Source organism: Temnothorax curvispinosus, unplaced genomic scaffold (genome assembly GCF_003070985.1).
Source record: "Temnothorax curvispinosus isolate PA1 unplaced genomic scaffold, ASM307098v1 QBEX01013138.1, whole genome shotgun sequence".
Lineage (NCBI taxonomy): Eukaryota > Metazoa > Arthropoda > Insecta > Hymenoptera > Formicidae > Temnothorax > Temnothorax curvispinosus.
In genome coordinates, this window is record NW_020222918.1 from 829,234 (window position 1) to 847,500 (window position 18,267).

Below are 18,267 nucleotides of genomic sequence, written 5' to 3' on the forward strand. Positions count from 1 at the left end.
TTAAACATTTAGATATACTTGTCAATGTATCAAACTACGATTGTGGTTAACTCTTTCGCTTTAAATTGTTAATAACACTGCGCTTCTAACGCAGTTCAAACTGACGTGTAAGACATTGCCCGCATCTCGTCACTGTCCTCATAGTTCTACTTTGACATATAATTGCAGGTTCCTAAACTTGTTTTCATTATTTAGCGCGTTATAATACTCAAACTGCGGTGCCATAGTGCTTTTTGCGCGTCGCAATCTTACAGATACAATACAACTGACGAATAGCCGCAGACACCATAGGGATGAATCGATCTTACAGTCATTAGCACATTGAATATGATTGCTCGATAAACGGCAAACCAGAACGGCCACGTTTGCGCTAGATTAATGTCTCGCGGACATGAACCGCGCACGTTTCACATTCTTTAATTAGACAGGTCAGGAAATTCGCCCGCAAGTCACAGCGCGACGGACCAGGTGCGTTAATCTCGTGATCTCCCCGTGGGTTTTTACAGTGAATTGAATAAGCGGACACGATGAATAAACGAGGTCGACGGGATCCAATCCTAAGATCGAACCCGCGCCTGCTCAGTTTAATTATGCGAGCGACGCGCTTTACTTCGTGCGTCGAGTTAAAAATTGGCCGGCTTGCGCCGTCTTATTACTCCGTGAAATGACGACAAGAATATCGGCCCCTGTACGATTAACATAAGTTTATCTGTAATAGAGATAAAATAATTAAATAAGCAGTATCGTTTTATTGCTGCAAGATATTGAAGATTAATTAATGATCGTCGAATAAATCAATACTTCTGGTAATATAAAATGTAAATGTATTGTCCTGAAATTAAACCCTGAAAATTATTGCCGAGCTGTCAACGAGATTCGGCATGTTGATATGTAATTGTAAATTTGCTCGCGAGATCACAACATAAATTCTTCTCCTCCGTAAGGCACTTTCGCGTGATGGTGCGCGTAACTCGCGCGTGGAATATTATATGACTGATAATGTTAACAGCATATACACGTTGCGCGACTGCCGAGGTTTAAGGTCACTCGTAACGTTACCCATTATAAAATGCTTACGGGTAATATCAAACGAGATGATTTTCAAACGAACATCTGCTGTCGAGTCAACACACAGGCCGAGTGACGTTAAGTGATTCTTTTTTTTTTCAGAATCATAGGGGACGCGAGCGTAATTAATGTCTATCAATTACGAATTGCTAGATTGCACGTTGCTGCGCTACGTTGTCGAGAGTCTTTTCCGGTACTGTAATGCTTCGTTTATAGCCGGTCTTTAAAGGCTACCGCGTACCGCACTGTCCGAGGAAATTCATTATTCTTACTGCGACAGGGAAATCGTCAAGTTTTCAAAACAACATTATTTCAAAATCCGCGCGAATTGCCTGTTCTCGTTAATAATACCGATTTTGCGATCCTTTCTCGCTCATAACTACGTAGCAACGTAACTTTATAATTATCTCAACAGACAATTTTTTGTGCTTTTAAATATATATGATTTGAATAATAATCCTTTAATAATGCAATACTGTTTTAAGACGATTCTTCCAACGCGAAAAGTTATCGTGTATTCCGAAGATTTGCAGTTTGTGCTATTGTCGCCGTTATCATTGAACGATAGCGCAAACGTAGACTTCGCCAAACTGTTAGCGCGATCCTTGGAATTAACGCTGTTGCGCGACATCGCGTGTAACAATATGTATATCGTGATACGAGGAAAGGGAAACTGACATGAGACGCGGCCGAGAGGAAGAGGAACGAAGACGGAGCGGAGCGACGATGAAAAGGGATGAGAAGCGCGGAGAGAAAAGGAAAGAAAAAAAAAGAAACGAACCAATACGAATGAAAAGAGAAGCGAAGCCGCGGAATAGAGCCATAAAGACTTTACTGCTCGCGTCAGACCGCGCGGCTCGCGAGGCTCATTGTTTCGAATTCGAGACTTCCGTTCGGTCGGAGCGGCCCCGACCAGATCCCACCTATTAACTGAGAAGATACACGCGAGTTGTGCAGCGATGGATACACACGCGGGGTTGCGGAGCGGGATATCGTCGCGCATTCATAAACGGCTGTCGAGCGATGAATGGCGGTGCTTCGGGGAAATTTGTGGGCTATTTGAAAAGAAATTTTTGTCTCTATTATGAGATAAATTGCGACCGAGAAGCCGCTGGTGAATTAGTCTGTCCGATTCACATCTCTCCCTCTCCTTCTCTTCCTTCCTCGATACATCGGTGCATAATAAAATAATGACGTCTCGCGTTCTGACAGGTATTTCCTATTTTGTCGTAGTAGTCCGAGAAACAAAATTGAATGGAAGCACGATATAAGTCAGGCAGTCTGGCTTTACATTTGAATGAAGGGATACATTGGTTTCGTGTAATAAAATTTTTTAAATTTGATTTACACGTTTTCGATGAGAGCGGTTGTTTAGAATTGAAATTAATTCGGCACTATCTCGAAAACCTTATTATGCGAAGCGCAGAAAGATCGATCTCGCATCGCGCTTCGTCCGTTTTCATATGCAAATCGATTCGAGGTAGCCATCTTTACGCTCGATAGCATCGGACCTCCGCACGAGGCTTTATTACGTCGCTAATTAGTTTGGGCGCGGACGGAAAGTGCTAAGTGAAACAAAAGGCCTGAGTTGAATCGCAAAGGTCACTTCGAATCGAGAAGGAACAACCGATTTTTCTTTCCGCTCGCTTGGTATCGCACACCATCATCTCTGGCGACTTCCTGTTCTGGCTCTGCTAGGAATTAAAGGTGAATTTTGCCTTTACTGACGAAATGACTTCATTTGCACATGATAATTCCATGAAAATGATTATTTCATTCATGGAGACAAAGACGGTGTATATAACATAGAAGAAGTATAGAAATATTCAAAGAAATTTGAATTTTGTCATTTACTTTCTAATAGGTCTTATTTCAATTTTTCTTAGACGTGTTATTCTTAAAAATAAGGAAAGTTTAAATGGCCATTTTTATACTTTATATATAATTAATTTTTACAATTATTTAAATATACAATTTGCGCGATCAGTTTTTGTATACGCAGATCTAAATGTGTGCAAAAACAGTGCAGAATAAATTTATTTTAGCATTTGGATAAGCATAACAATAAATAGCAAGTAGATTTCTATAAAATCTTAGTTATTTCGATAGATTCTGAAACATCTCATTTCGGGAACATTTAAAAAGAAAGGAATTATTTTGACGAAACATAAATATTCCATTCTGTAATATCGTATATTATTGCATTCATCCTAATTATAATGCGTATTATAACATTTATCTGAATTATAATCCGATAATATATAACAAATTTGCTTCTTGCAAGAAATCTTTAGTGAATCCCTGACCTTTTTTTTACCGTGATTCTAGGCCCCGTTATTTATTCTTAGAAATGATATTTGCCAAGTCAGTTGTTCGCAACTTCAACTATAATCTATACAATGTCGACGACTTGAGTAAGCATATACTTGTTCAGACAATCATACTTATTCCAGTTGTGATTTACTTGAAATTGAACTTCGCGTAACGTTCATACACTGTTCGTGGATAGTCAGCGCCGAAGGCAATATCTGATAGCGAATAACAGCAACCTTGATAACCACGTAATAATTGGGAAGATAATTATGGCCAGAAATACACTGGAACGCGCCAATAAAATCGATGCTCACAATCGGTTGAGATCAAATGACGAAGTATAATAACAGTGTCCCTTTTTTTCTTTCCCGTTCGGGTTTTTTTTCGCGCGGCAATCCTCTCCTTCTCTCCTTCGTTTTCTCGCTTCCTCCTCAACCCTTTTCTCACCCGTTGCATCTTCGTGTCGGAGTCGCGCTGATTGTGTCGGCGCGTCGGTGTGTCCAGTCGGCGAGATCCGGCAAAAAGGATGCCGCTCCCGCGGGCATCTCTCACAATCAGACGGGGCTGCCGAAAAATACGTGACACGCGAAAATCAATTTCAACGGCGGTTGGCTCCGACGGGGTTAGCCGTAAAAGCCATTGTATCGGTGCCCCGACAAGAGGGAGACGGAGAATGACGGACGTTCTTTCTTCTCGCGCCGCGCGAGAGGAGGACCTCGAGAGGGCACACCGCGCTATATATGCAATTCTGTCGAGCGTGCGAATTTCCTGTGGCTGCGGATTGGGTGCTAAACGATGTTTTATGCGACGATTTGCGGCTTTTCGGCAATGCGACCGGACGGCGCGAGCGAAATTATGCTCGCCAACGAACTCGCTCGTCGATTCTTAAATGAATAACGATGCGCAGAAGGCATCCGGTCGTCAGAAAGCAAAAACAGAGAGGACTGTTCCGAAAAATCGGTTGCGCAAAAGTCAACCTTCTTTAAATTATAAAAAATCAAACGTTTTAATATTTTCAAAAAATCCACGTTTGAAACTGAATTAGAGATGCTTAACTACATCGGATTTAATTCAAGCCTCGTAATCGTCATCCGCGAAGGGGATTAGGCAACGTATTAGTATTAGGCAAGATTGAAATCTCGAAAAGAAAACATTAACACGAATGTGTCAATAAAGACCCGGAAGATTTACGCGTAGACACACGTGCTTGCCCTCGTCCCCTGACGTGCACCGTTACTCGAAGCGTGTAATCTGCCCCGAATTTATTTCTATTTGGTCTCGAGGGTCGGCGATGATTTGCCTCCGGTACTGAGAAATCCTTGGAACGTCCCACAAGGGAGTGATCTCGCTCATGTCTCATCATTGTGAGAGAATCGTTTTCATTATTGTGCGATAAATCAACTATGGTTTCAATGATAACGGCAAAGATCGATCTTGATAAATTAACAACGAAAATAATATGAATGCTATGAAAAAAATTTAAGGTTATTGATCTTAAAATTATACGTCAAATTATGGTAAGGGAAGAACGATATTAAATGTTCGAAGATCCGTACAAATAAAGTTTACAAAAATTACTTCTGTACAACTTGCGTGTCGTAAGTACAGAAGCGCAAGACGCGATATCCGTAGCAGAGGGGTGGAAAGTTGGGGAGGAGGGTTTCAACCGAGGATGATGGCCAAGGACGAGGAGGGGGCGCGGAGATCCACGTACAAACTGAGACGGATCGGTCGCATAAATCTCCGAGCTCGGTCCAATATAAATCCGAAGGCAAGCGCGTCGACGCCACCGGCGGACATAAATACGACTTAGCAGGCCGCGATCTCCAGCAGCTAATTGAGAATTATTTCCCCGCGATAGTAACTGCACAAGATCCCGCCGTACGTTCGCAGCTCCCCGGCTAATTTTCCCGCGAGTTACGCGAGAGGGGGAAATCCCAATTGAAACCGACGCTTCGATTGAATTCACGAAGTATTGCGCTTCAGACTGGAATAAAATGGTAATTTATGTCGAGAGAAAAGTAACTTAAATTCGACTCGGTCGACGTTTCCCCCTCTAGTCCATTTCTGCCAACGTTTCTGTAATATTTTTTTATACGATACAACACACAAACAATTTTCGCAGATATTCGTAGTATTCTTTTATTTTATGAGAAAAAGTTGAGAGAGAGGGAGGGAGGGAGGGAGGGAGAGAGGGAGGGAGGGAAAGAGAGAGAGAGAGAGAGAGAGATCATATATCAAATAAATGAAATGACATTATAGTTGTATCACATTGTTATTTGAAAGCAATTTATTGTATAAAGTAATTATGACCATTTAATTCTCTTTTCTCGAAGAAATAATTAAATTTCCTCTTTCCATCTGCAATTTTACATACACTGAGAAAAAAAAATCGTAGATTCAAAGAAATATTATTTGATTCAACTAAATGCAGTGGTCACGGGCTGTCAAGCTAACATTTGTTAATTCAAAAAATATTATATTTAAATAGATTCAGAATTTCTTGATATTACTCACGTATATTTGATTTAAATATATTAATATTTGCATTAAACAAATCACTACAACTAAACGAGTTTAGTCAAATTTACAACATTTTTTTCTCAGTGTATATGTGAATATGCGAGAAGGGCGAATCAAAATGCCATCAGCTTTCTAGTATCATGAAAATTTCAGTGCGAAGGATATCAAGATATAAAACTTACAGATGATATCTTCATAAATGTAATTTAGAATCAATTTATTTAAACTGTTTTCTTTACAGTTAGGTTACGCAAACTCGCGGGTAAATTACGCTTTATTTCTGTGAGATATATCTCCGATAAAATACGATATTGCTTCAATCTGTTTGTTACGTAATTTGCATTATTTTGACGGATGCAATCCTGGAACGCACAAATCGCGGCTTGGGGAGAACGGGCGCGATGTAATTTGATTCTCGTTCAGTCTGGAAGTAAAGAAAGCAGAGTCGAAAACGGCACGCAGCACGGCCGCTTTCGCCGAGGTCGAGTGTCTCGAAAGAGCTACGCACTTATTTCGAAAACGAGTGGTCACTTAGCGCAGCGGGGCGCTCGCCTCACAATCGGTAAAAAAGTTCTGGCGACATCCGGAGTCAAGTAGCCAATGGGCGGAGGGCTGATGTTTTGTTTGTTCGGCAAACTGTCACAACAATTCGAGCCAGTGCCAGTGGACCCACCCCGGCCTCCGGCCATCGTCGTCTCGTTTTCACGAGAGCTGGAAACTCGAGTGCCACTGCGACTCGTGTCGCCATACTCGAACGTGATTAATGTACCTACGTGTTTCGTCGGAAGAAAAACGAGAGCTCTCCGGCCGGAAGCAGTCAATATTACCGAACGCATCGATCTTCCCCAAAATTCTTTTTTATCACTACGTGCGCGCGTAATTAAAATCCTTTTCTATATTTCATAAAGTTTATTTCCTAGGGATAATAAATTTTCTATTGATTTAAGAAGATAAATATAAGAAGAAAATGTGTAAGAACAAAAAAATTAACTATTTTCGGAGCGCTTAGAATATTGAACTTTTAAATTCATTAAAATTACACCTATATTTGATTTTTCTGGGACGCTATATGCAGTTGCGTCTTCTCTCTCTCTCTCAATATACTACCAAATTTTCGGAAGATTCTAAATTTCAGAGCATTGAGTTAAACTTGTTTTATGCAAAAATAATCTGCGATTCACTAGAATCCAGTAAAAAATAAATCGGTAGCGAGACTCAGACACCTTCCACTTAGATCCCGGCAAAAATTAGCGGTGTTGGATCTCTTCTCCGTTCTCCGTGCGCTTCGGTCCAACTTTTCTCGGTATTTCTCTCTCTCTCTTTTTTTTCTCTCGCGGTACGGATTAACAACGCAGAAACGAGCGGTACTGACCGGTGAGCTGTTTATGACGTGTGCAGTAGTCGGCGCGCGGTCGACTTTGTAGCTTTTATGACGTACATAGATATTGCTCGCAATAAGCACCTACCTAAGTTGTGCAATAAACTCCGACAGGTAGTTAAAAACCCACTTTGGCGGGACTCGATGCGCGAAACGTACTGAAAAGCATTGTCCTTGTTCACATCACTTGCGCGTTCTTGCAACTACCGTGCGAAAACAAGTAAAAATTCTACAACGTGCTTCTGTCCTACTTTTTCTTATATAAAAATCAATCTTAGTTTTTTTACATTATTTCAATTTTTTTATTCTATATAAAAAGAACAAATTTAAATTTAAAAACATAGAGGGGAAATATAAGTTATCTAAAAGGAAATCATTATATGCGTACGGAAAGAGAAATAAAAATCTTTTTTTTCTATTAATGGAAATTTAGGATTCTTTGTAATTTGCGTCAGCAGTATATAAAAGAGATATAAAGTATTTTAAGAACACTTGTTAAGCTATTATTTTAAAAAATAGTTACCTACTTCGAAAGCTGTTATCGAAAATTGCTTGAAAAATATGTCGCAAAAACTCACTGAGAAATACATCAAAATCATGACAATTAAATCCGGTAAATAATTGCCTGCTTCTAAAGTCAACTTTATTTTTACTCACATGATAAAAATTGCGTAAAGTCGTAATTACTCACAGGCTGCAACCAAAAATCTCAAAAAGCGAGCCGCAAAGCCCGTATCGGCGGGCTTAGCGTCAAGATTGTAACGATCGAAGCTCGTAAATCGATGCCTTGCCGCGGTTCCCCGTTCGGGGCATCGTCGAAGCGAGTTACGGACTCGAGGAGAGAAAGGGGGGGGACAGGGAGAAATAAGAATGCCGCGTAAGTATAGAGAGCATAATAATCAGAAGTAAATTGCGAATACGTGAGGCTACCGTATTGTAGGGATCCTGAGGTATATCCGCGGCTGCGGGGTCTTCGTCGTTCCCGCCGTGAGGCCCCTCCTCTAGGGCTCGTCGTTCCCTCCGTAGGGCTTCCTCGTAAAGCACCTTCCCCTTCTCTCCCCTTCTCATGCGTGTGTTCGTGTGAGAGAGTTACACGGACGCGCGCGAGAGCCTAACCTACCGGTAATCTAATTTGAATCCCGAAGCCTCGGTCAGATAATGGAACACGTATCGAATAATATTACGAGCGATTCGATTCGATATCACTCGTAATTCCGGAGTTGGGGAGACCGCAGCGCGCCGCGGGTCCACGGGGGCCAGCCGGCCGACTGGCGGGGTCTCGGACGCGTCATGCGAACAACTCATTTTATCGCGTAGTCCGGGATAGCGGCGAATACAGCGTAGGTGAAAGGGTATATCGAGAAACTTTGGGACCTCGTTGGAGCGTGATCGGAGTACGGAGATGAGATCCTGCGGCCGAACGCATTCCTGGTGGATGCCCAAAGGGGGATGCCCGCGCGTTAAAAATAGAGAAAGCGGAGAATCTCAGGTATTGCTCGAACAGCAAAGTAAGAAAAAATATTATAAATAACGAGTTATTTGATTGAAAAAAGTTATCTTACACTTTTAGGTACTATACGCGAAATGTATTATTCTGAACGAAAAACTTTTCGTTTAAATTAATCGTTAGATAAAAGTTAAATAAAAGTACATAAATACCATATAAAGAACAATAATATATATTTGTACATTCAGGCCTTAAAAATGTATCGTATAATAGTATCTTGAAACAGAGCGTGGTATTTTACTTTTTAAAGAAAATAAAGTGGAATTGGTCACGCATGTTTCACTAAGCTTTATTTCTATTTAACGAAAGTAAAAAGAGTTTCTTAATCATTAGATACGTCATAGTAAAAAAAAGCAGTACATGCATACGTGCTTCTGAGGTAAACGGAGCATTATCTTTTTTACTATTTATGCATAACTTTCCCAGCTACCGACACTCAGCCAATCAGTCACATCGAAATGTAGCAATCAGCGAGTTAATTTCCAAGAACCTCGATGATTTTGCACGGTTTTCTTGTTTCACGTGCTAACGGTCAATTGACGTTCGTAGCGCTTTCGAGGCGAGACGTTCCGTGAAAAAAAAAACATAATTAGAACGTGATTTAGAAAATGAAGCAAATTACGTATCCGCTGATGTATCGCGATTGTCTATTAATACCTACACCTTGTTAGAGCAATGCGAGATTAACGCAAGTTGAGTAAACAGACATTGGATATTACCAGTACCTTGGATTCATCTCCAATTCTCTGAAATTCTCGGTAGTAAATGATCCTCGTATAATCTGCCATTTTTCCTCTTGTACTACTCGCCTTCTCCTTCTACCTCACGATCACGCAAATGTGAAGTAGTTGGAGAGCACGGGAGAAGCACAAAGGGAGAAGTGACAGCACGGTAATCCGGTCGCGATATCTCAATAGGAATAAAAAATCTCTTTGTCCGCGTTAATTTGTCGGGTCTACTCGCATCTATCCACAGTCATCAGGGATTCTGTTTGAGGAAATAAATCGTTAGGCTGTTTGAAAAGAAAGAACTTGAATTTTCTCTCAATGAATACGCGCGGACCGCTCAAAACGTGGCGCTCATGGGGGCCTTGACGATAATACCTTTGCGCCTGTTGGCACAGATTACACGCACCGTGATAGGGCACTGGGACGCTTTCGTAAATTGCGCAACTCTCGGTCGCGTCTCTCCTCAAAGAGACGTCCTCTCGAAGGACGCGGCAAAAAAGGGAACGGCGGGGGGAAAAAGAGTAAGAAAAAGCGGAGGAAGGACACACGGGGGCTCCTTCACGAGTTCACGACAAAAGCGAAGAGCGGAGGCTACCTTTTGTTGAAATTTTTCGCATATTGCTCGCACCGTCGGAAGTCGCGAGCCGCGTTTTCTGTATCACGCTATATGCAAATGAGACACATGCTCTGCCTGAGCCACGTAATAAATTACACGTGTATAGGTAGGCCTAAAATTACGTGCCCCGGCCCCCGTGTGTGTGCCACGCACACCGCCTCGGCTCGTTCGCGCGCGGAGGCACGTAACACGTGTCATGGACGCGTACGTGTGCACGACGATCCGTGTCTGCCCGTCTTACGGGATAATACGTGCTTTTTATCGGGGACATCCCGAACGAGATCGCTCGCGCTCGCGCGCGATGGCGAATTGTCCTTTCGTCATGTTTTAAAGAGATAACTCACCATCGATCTCGTCTCTCGTGTGCACGAAATCACGGTACGCCACTTCAAAAAGGAGAAGAACCCAGCGCACGTGATAACACGAACATTCATTCATTTCTTTGTCTCATTTGTATAGCGTATCTGACGCGCGATTTAATTATGTGTGTGTAGTGTGAGTAGTTTTATCGGGACTTTTTCTATCCTTAAGAAAAACCGCCTTCAAAAATAAGACAATCTATGAGTCTGCGATTGTCAAATAATTTCAACATTTTTCTTAGACATAAATATATACAACGGTAACACGAAATCCCTTTTGTTTCCCTTTATATTCGGTTTCCGACTTGGATACGTTTCCGACACGTTTGCCGAAGTGCGAACCGTATTTATTTTGACAGTCAATATAAACGTAACCCTTTTGGAGAGGTTGGATTTTCTGGTGATAATTAGGGGAAGCATATCCCGCGCACACGTGTACAAACACGAATCGATCTTCGTCTCTCCCGATTACCGATACGTTCTCTTTAATCCAATTACCTGAGCGCCGCGCCGGAAAGAGAAATCTGGACAAAGATCTAGCCGGGGCAGAAATCTGGTTGCACGCCGGTCGTAAGGTGAAGATGTAACTCATCGCTGATGTCGGCACTTTTTTCGACTCGTCCTCGGAAAGGCTCGTAAAACCCTTTCGTTTCTTGTAACGCAGGACCACTTTGTCGCAAGAATCGGATTCGCCATAGTGTCTCCGGGATTAAGATCACTGAACCGGAGACGAACTCCATAATAATCATCATAAAATTAGAAGTTTATGTGTTAACAGAGCAAGGTACAGAGATATATACACATCCCTTTGCATATCGACAAAAGTAAGGTAAGTGGTACTTCCAAGGACCATTCTCGTGATCATCAATTGTGATCCGTCATAGGTTCGACAAAAAACCCTTGAAGAAAAAACTTTTTGGCGCCGACAGAAACGTGCGTGAGCTAAAGTATTTGTATAGAAAATAGGATAACGTATTTTTAATAGGTCGAAAACGAGACGGACTGTCTTGTAAATTTCCACATTTTTGAAGGGTAGCGCGATAACTAGAAGTGTAAAAATTTATTAGTCTGATCCCTGCATTGTTTATCGCTTTTTCTGTTGCGTTGGCCTGTCACATTTACGTGACCATACACAAAATGAGAAAACTTGCTTAATATTGGAGGGGCAGCGCGGAGAGATAGAAGTAAAAAACATGTGGAATTCGACTAATTTTAATTTGAATTATGTAAACGTAAATCATTTGAGATGAGCAACGACGCCAAAAATAGATAAATTGTAATACAATAAAAATTAGTACGTTTATCTGTTAATACAATGCAATGTATCATGAATATTTCCTCCGTTTTTGTATAACAACTAGCAATTTATCTGAACGAGTAATTTTTCTATCCTACGAGTGAAAAATGTCACTTTGAAAAATCAGCTCAACGTTATCTAGATGTCAAATTGAACGCTGCAAATTCTTCGAACATCAAATACAGTATTCCATGATAAAATATTCGATATCCCGAGATCGAATGGGTGTCGATCGATATTCGCGTAATGATAAATGCACACGGTCTTCGGCACACGACTGACCGATTGTACTTATATCCATTAGGATGATCGCGTAATCGCGCACTTGTCCCTCGTACGCCATCAATCGTTGCGGTAACTTCGTGGCACCCTCCTTCGCGAGCTAATACTTTCCGACATCGACGTCGCGCGCGAGTATGCCTAATAATAATATCGTCCGGGAGAAATAAGCGCGCGACCTGAAACGCGACGTGTCGCCGTACGCCGTGCGCGCGCTAAGGTACAAAAAAATCTCGTCATTTAATTACAGCACATCTAGAGCGCATAGCCCGTAACGACCGCCGCTAATATTAGTACCATTCGCGGAAACACGCTTCTGGAAAGCGATTAACGCAATACGCGGCACTCGCGTTAAACGCCAAATGATTTCGCGTCACCTCTCGGATCGTGCATTAATTTCCTTTTGCCCGTGATCTTAACACTCGAATGAGTTTTGACGTTCTTTTAATTCTGATATAAAAATTATATAGAAAATCTCCGTTGAACAATCCTGCTCTTAACTCTACAACAAATGTTATGTAGGCTTGCCAGTGGAGACTATTTCAATGCACACACAATATTTAAAATTAACATTCTCTGACACACAATAGTAAAATAACTAAGTAACATTTCAAATGGAATATATAAAGTCTGTCATTTTACTATTAATAAAACTCTAACTGGAATGTCGACAACAAGTTATTTGCGTTCTTGTGCACAAATAATACTATAAATTATACGAGATTGATGTTCATATTTGTGAGTTTTCCGCAAATAATTCTAATGGCTTTGCAGATTATCGAACGTAGGACGTAATGAAACAACTCGTCGACTCGTCGTTACAACTCGTTTAGCGAGAGTGATGCGAAAAATATCGCGGGTAATTACAAAATATTTCCGGTCGTCGCTCCGCACAAGCCATTATTATTATTGACGTTATGAAGGTGTGTCACGCGCCGCAATTCCCGAGCAGAACGGAAGAAACGGCTGTTCGCCCCGTGGTAATCTCTCACATGTCGCTTCGGGACATCGCAGATGCGTGATCCACGAGCGAGGAATCAATAGAAAGTTAAAGATCGTCATAACACGTCGATTCGGGTCTTTAACCGTGATCTCGACCGACACTTATCACCCGGCACATTTCCGTCATGCGAAAATTCGAAGAAGACAGCGGAAGAGAGATACATTGTTAAACATACCCTACATATACACTTCAAGTAGTGTCGAATTATACTTAATTTGTGTCATTTTAAACCATTCTTATAGGTTGCCACTGCTCCTATTCAATTTATTGTTAATTTAACTAAACCAATGAAGTTAAAATAATACTGTTTTGTGTCAAAATAATAAATGTTGACACACATGATAGCAAAAATAACAGAATGTTATTTAACACAAGGTATTGGTTTAAATATTACCTTTAATATTTAACAGTGTATTTGTCATTATCATTGGAACATTATAATGATTGAATAATGCGAGAATAATCTCTTAAAACATGGATAATTTTTCATTATTTATTTTTTGTTAATGTTAATCGTTATCGGCACGTTAATTTAACATGCATTAATAATAACCAATTAAGCCATAGTTAGATAACTGAGCACAATTTGCCTAATTGAATAACTAATTTAAGGAATGTAAGTTTTAAAAATACTAAAATATCCGAGGACTTTAAAAGCTATAACAATTAAAAGAGTAAAACAATTTCAAAGTCGATATATTGATACATACGATACTATGTTAGACGTAATATCGGAAGTAATTTGTATCGTCATATATGTCACTACAAATTACAACAATTTACAACTTACGTTTAATCATATTAAATTGCATTTAATATCAGAGAAGTCACGTTTTCTTCATCGTGTTTTTCTTTCGACTGTGCATTCATATGTTCTTTGCAGCTTTTTTTGCTTACTTACGTCTGAAACTGTGTTAATATTCATCGATTACGAGTTTATTGAAACGTATTATACATCGGTATTATACATCGAGTATTGCTCGTAAGTGACTCGTCATACAGGTCAAGTGATGCGACATAGAGGTCCGGAAAGGTTGCAGATCCTAAATGTTCGCGCGAGCTCGGATTATAGCGTTTGCTGACTCGTATTTTTGGCACCTGCCACCTAACGCACCATGAAGTTTGAAACGTTCCGTACGTTAGGTTACGGGGTTGTAAAGGAGTGAAGTAAAGCGCCGTTTTGGAAAGAATTAAACGCGGCTAACGCTTCCTGACTCTCACGAGATGCATTAATCAAAAATTAAAACCCGTATTCATCGCCGACACTTAAACTCACCGATTATGAGCGATTCTGCGATTTTTCAGGATGTAAACGCGACGTAACGATATTTGGGCAATCTTAAAATTGCATGGCCGAATTTCGAAACTCATCGTCGAGCGATTTGCATTTTTTGCACATAACTATTTATATTGCGGCTAGACATTGGTGTTTTATGAATCGCCATAAACATTCAAATTACATGTCTCAATTAAAAGCGAAGACGAAAAAACGACGATTATTCGCTCAAAACTGTTTTTCTTCGTTCGCCTAAAACTGTTTTTAGTTGAATGATGTTGCCGTCGCTTGGCTTGAATCGCGAATGCCTTGTATCACGCGAAGTAAAACACTTATACTGCATAAAAACACTATAAATATATAGAATGCCCGACATGTATATGTGCCGTATTAAAAACACTATTTTCCTGAGCGGGAATTACTTAATGGAAGTTCAACGATTGAGATAAATAAGTATCATTAAAGAACTAATTTTTCTCATTTATTCTAATCACACCTGATAGGATAATCAATTTTCGAACAATTTCACATTTCTTACTATCAATAAATCATTAACCAATTATTTTTCCTAACGAATAAGATACGAAGATAAGAATTAGAGTATTCTAATATTTCTCTTTTATTTCGAATTATTTATTGCTACGTTATAATAGAAGTGCGTGCAGTACAAAAAACAAGATAAAATCCAATTTAAGTATTCAGCTAAATAGCAGTTGATTTTATGAACCTGCTTATTCATAATTAAACAAATCATATATGTATATAAAACACGTTAGAGAGAAATTTCGTTAGAATATAAGATAAACAAAATTCGTTTCTAGGCAAAGATGTATTCATATCTCAAGAATCATAGTCAGTTTCACACAATTTCCCCCGAAACCACCCCTATAATTGATAAGAGACGTATTCTCGGGACATATTGCAAATCCAGTCACAAGCAGAAGTCTGAGGAATGTGAAAGTCTGCGAGTGCTTACCCTGACTGTGCTCGCCCGCGTCAAAGGTCTTGCTGGTCATTTGGAAGAGTGCGTCCAAGGGACTGCCCTGCCCTGTGGTTCTCTTGCCGTTTTGGCCAGCGTGGGAGCCGTGCTGCTGCGGCATTTTCCTCTTGAGCTGCTGCTGCTGCGGCTGCTGGAGCGCCGGATGATGCAAGCCGGGATGAATGCCCGCGTGATGAAGCGCGGCGTGATGATGGTGATGATGGGCGAGCGGGTCCGGGCTACCGGAATCCGACACGGAGCTCCTTCCGGACGACGAGGAGCTGCTGAGGGGCGGCTCGCTGATGGAACCGGACATGGACGCGAGTGACATTCCCATCAGCGATAGATCCCGGGGCCCGGTCGCGTGACTCGGGTGACTACTGTGGTGATGGTGGTGGTGCAGATGGTGCTGGTGATGATGCTGCTGCTGCAGGTGATGACGGTGCTGATGGCTGAGGCCGGAGTCCGCCGTATCCCAGGGACGGACGATCTTCGCCTTCGGCCGATGCGACAGGATATCGAGGATACTGAAAGACTTGACTCCACGGTCATTGGATTCCCGTTCCCTCTCATCTTCCTCGTCCGAGTGCTGCATCGGCACCATTTTCAGGCGCTTCAGCGGCTTAAAGTAGTCATCCGTGGTACCAGCGGCTGCCGCTCCGTTGCTCCCGGTCCTGCTGTCCACCTCATCCTCCTCGTCCTCGTCCTCCTCGTCGTCCCTGAGCGTGGTGACCGAATCGCCGCTCTCGCGAGTCCTGCTGCCAGTTCTTCCATTGGACATTCTGTATTCCCCGTTGCGGGAATAATCCCTGTCCTCGTCCTCCGTCATCGAATCTCGTGGATAAGTTCTTCTGGGGCTCAGACGGTCGGCGTAATCCTCCCTGGAGGAGGCTAACTCATCCTCCGTATTGGGCGTCGCGACTACCAGCGGCAGCGGGCTGGGACAGCCCACGGAGATCTCGTCCTCGTCGTCCTGAACGTCTCCTCGACCCGGCGAGCCTCTGCACGACGTCCGTCGGTGCGCCGACGAGCCACTCACGCAGCCGGGCGTCGCGGCGCTGGAAGATACCGTTGTCGACGGCGACATCGTGTACGATTCAGTCATCTCCGTGGTGCACATGCCGCGCGGATGTAGGAAGGAGCTAAATTAGAAAGCTCGAGACACTCGCCTGGTGGCTTTCGGCAGCCAGTCGCGAGGCCACGGCAACTCAACCCTTCAAGCACCGCGCATTCTTCCGATAACGCATTTACGTCCTAAAACTGTTCACGGGAACTCCACACGGTTTATCAAGTCTCATTCACTGGCCTAACATGTTCGAGTCCTCGACAATCTTCGCAGGGAGCTCGCCGACTCGAGCCACAGTCACGAAACCAGTCGCACTAATCGCTATCGATGACCTGTCAACGCACTCGTATTCTCCGTCATCGCGCTCGAACCGACACATGAGTCACATCATTGGCTTACGGATCCGTCTTCTATTTCTCGTCGAAACATTTTTCTCAAATTTAGTAGCTTCCGTCAAGTGTCAGCTCGCGCGGACAAGAGACGTCAATTGTCATTCCGTCAAACGTCGACTCATGTCCTTCCTTCTCATTCTAGCGCACTACCATCGTCGTCCGTTTGAACACTAAAACATGATACCGGGGTTTACTGGCGAGCAAGCTGCGGAGCGCCTCTTCGCTCTGGAATGTCCCCGGCAACCTGTTTGTGCAGAAACTCGACCGGATGTCAGTCCTCCTCCGTTCGCTATCCTCACTGAAACACCAGCACACGGAGATAGAGACCGCGTCCTGACGCCGTGCGTCGCTGAGACACCCGCTGCGAGCGAGATACGCGCGCGAAACGTCAATACGTCGGCGTTTAACGAGTTTCGGTGCTAAGGAGGCAGCTGGGTGCCTCCTCTCAAGCCAGTCGAAGCCGGTGACGCGAAATGGTACGGTGGACGGGGATACCCCGGCGCCGGCGTTGGGCAGGCGCTTTCCTCACGACCGGCTCGGCGCACGCGTAGAAGAACGGTGGAGCCGTTCGGAACCAGCCGCACGCTTCGAAGCCGCTGCCACGGCACCGGGTACCACCTCCGTCGCGAGAACGCGCCCCTTTGGCGGATCCGTGGGCCGGCCGAGATCGGATCCCGCCTACGGTAACCCAACGTAGCCGGTACAGCAAAATGACGCCGCCGCCGCCGCCGCCGCTACGGGATGGAATTTTTACGAGACGTACTTAACATCCCGCAGCGTCGCGGCGGGCGCGACCGTCCTTCCTTCCTTTCGCCCCCTCTGCTCCCCTCCCTCTCCCTCTCTTTCACTCTCTTTATTCTACCTACCCCCCGAAGTAGCTCCTATCTCGCGCTCCTCTCTATATCTACCTCTTTCTCTCTCCATTTCGAAACGCGCGTTCTCTCACTTGAGAATGACGTGGGACTGACCCTCCACGACGCGAAGGGCGACTAACGAGGGCCCACCGTGATTTCGTCCCACCCGGAGCGTGGATTTCGGCCTCCGCCGCGAGCGGGTCTTGAGAACGGATTATCGGGCGGGATGTTAACGGCCGCGTCTCTCGATCACGCGGGGACGGACGACTTTGAAACAGCCTGGCGCGCAAATACGCCTGATAGCGCGCGCGATATATTCCGCACGAGGAACCGACGAGGACTACGTCTTCTGTAGTATTATGCATTATACATTATGCGTAACATCTCTATAATTTGCCGTTTGTCAGTTACTTCCTCTATTATTATCCACGTCTTTCTACTTTACTGTGTTATCGCGCGGTTATTTGAGCATAAAATATATAAGTACGCGCGGCACGATACAAATAACGATAAAGATATTTTGGTCTTCCTTTTAAATATATTTGCGAGGCAGAACAAAATTAACCCGACAATGTCGACGTGTAAATTATACCTGCCAGTTTGCAACGTAACAAAATTATTGCCTTGCG

General features: G+C 43.1%; 1 protein-coding gene across 1 annotated transcript in view; it reads right to left on the reverse strand.

Annotated features, from left to right (window-relative positions):
• LOC112463341 (lateral signaling target protein 2 homolog) overlaps positions 1 to 17,289 on the reverse strand; it is a 49,597-nt gene extending 32,308 nt beyond the window's left edge. The window contains exon 1 of the mRNA XM_025029701.1: positions 15,324 to 17,289. Within this exon, the coding sequence (XP_024885469.1) occupies positions 15,324 to 16,446 (1,123 nt within the window). The 5' untranslated portion in view covers positions 16,447 to 17,289. The remainder of the gene's footprint in view (positions 1 to 15,323) is intronic.
• Between the last annotated feature and the right edge of the window lie 978 nt (positions 17,290 to 18,267).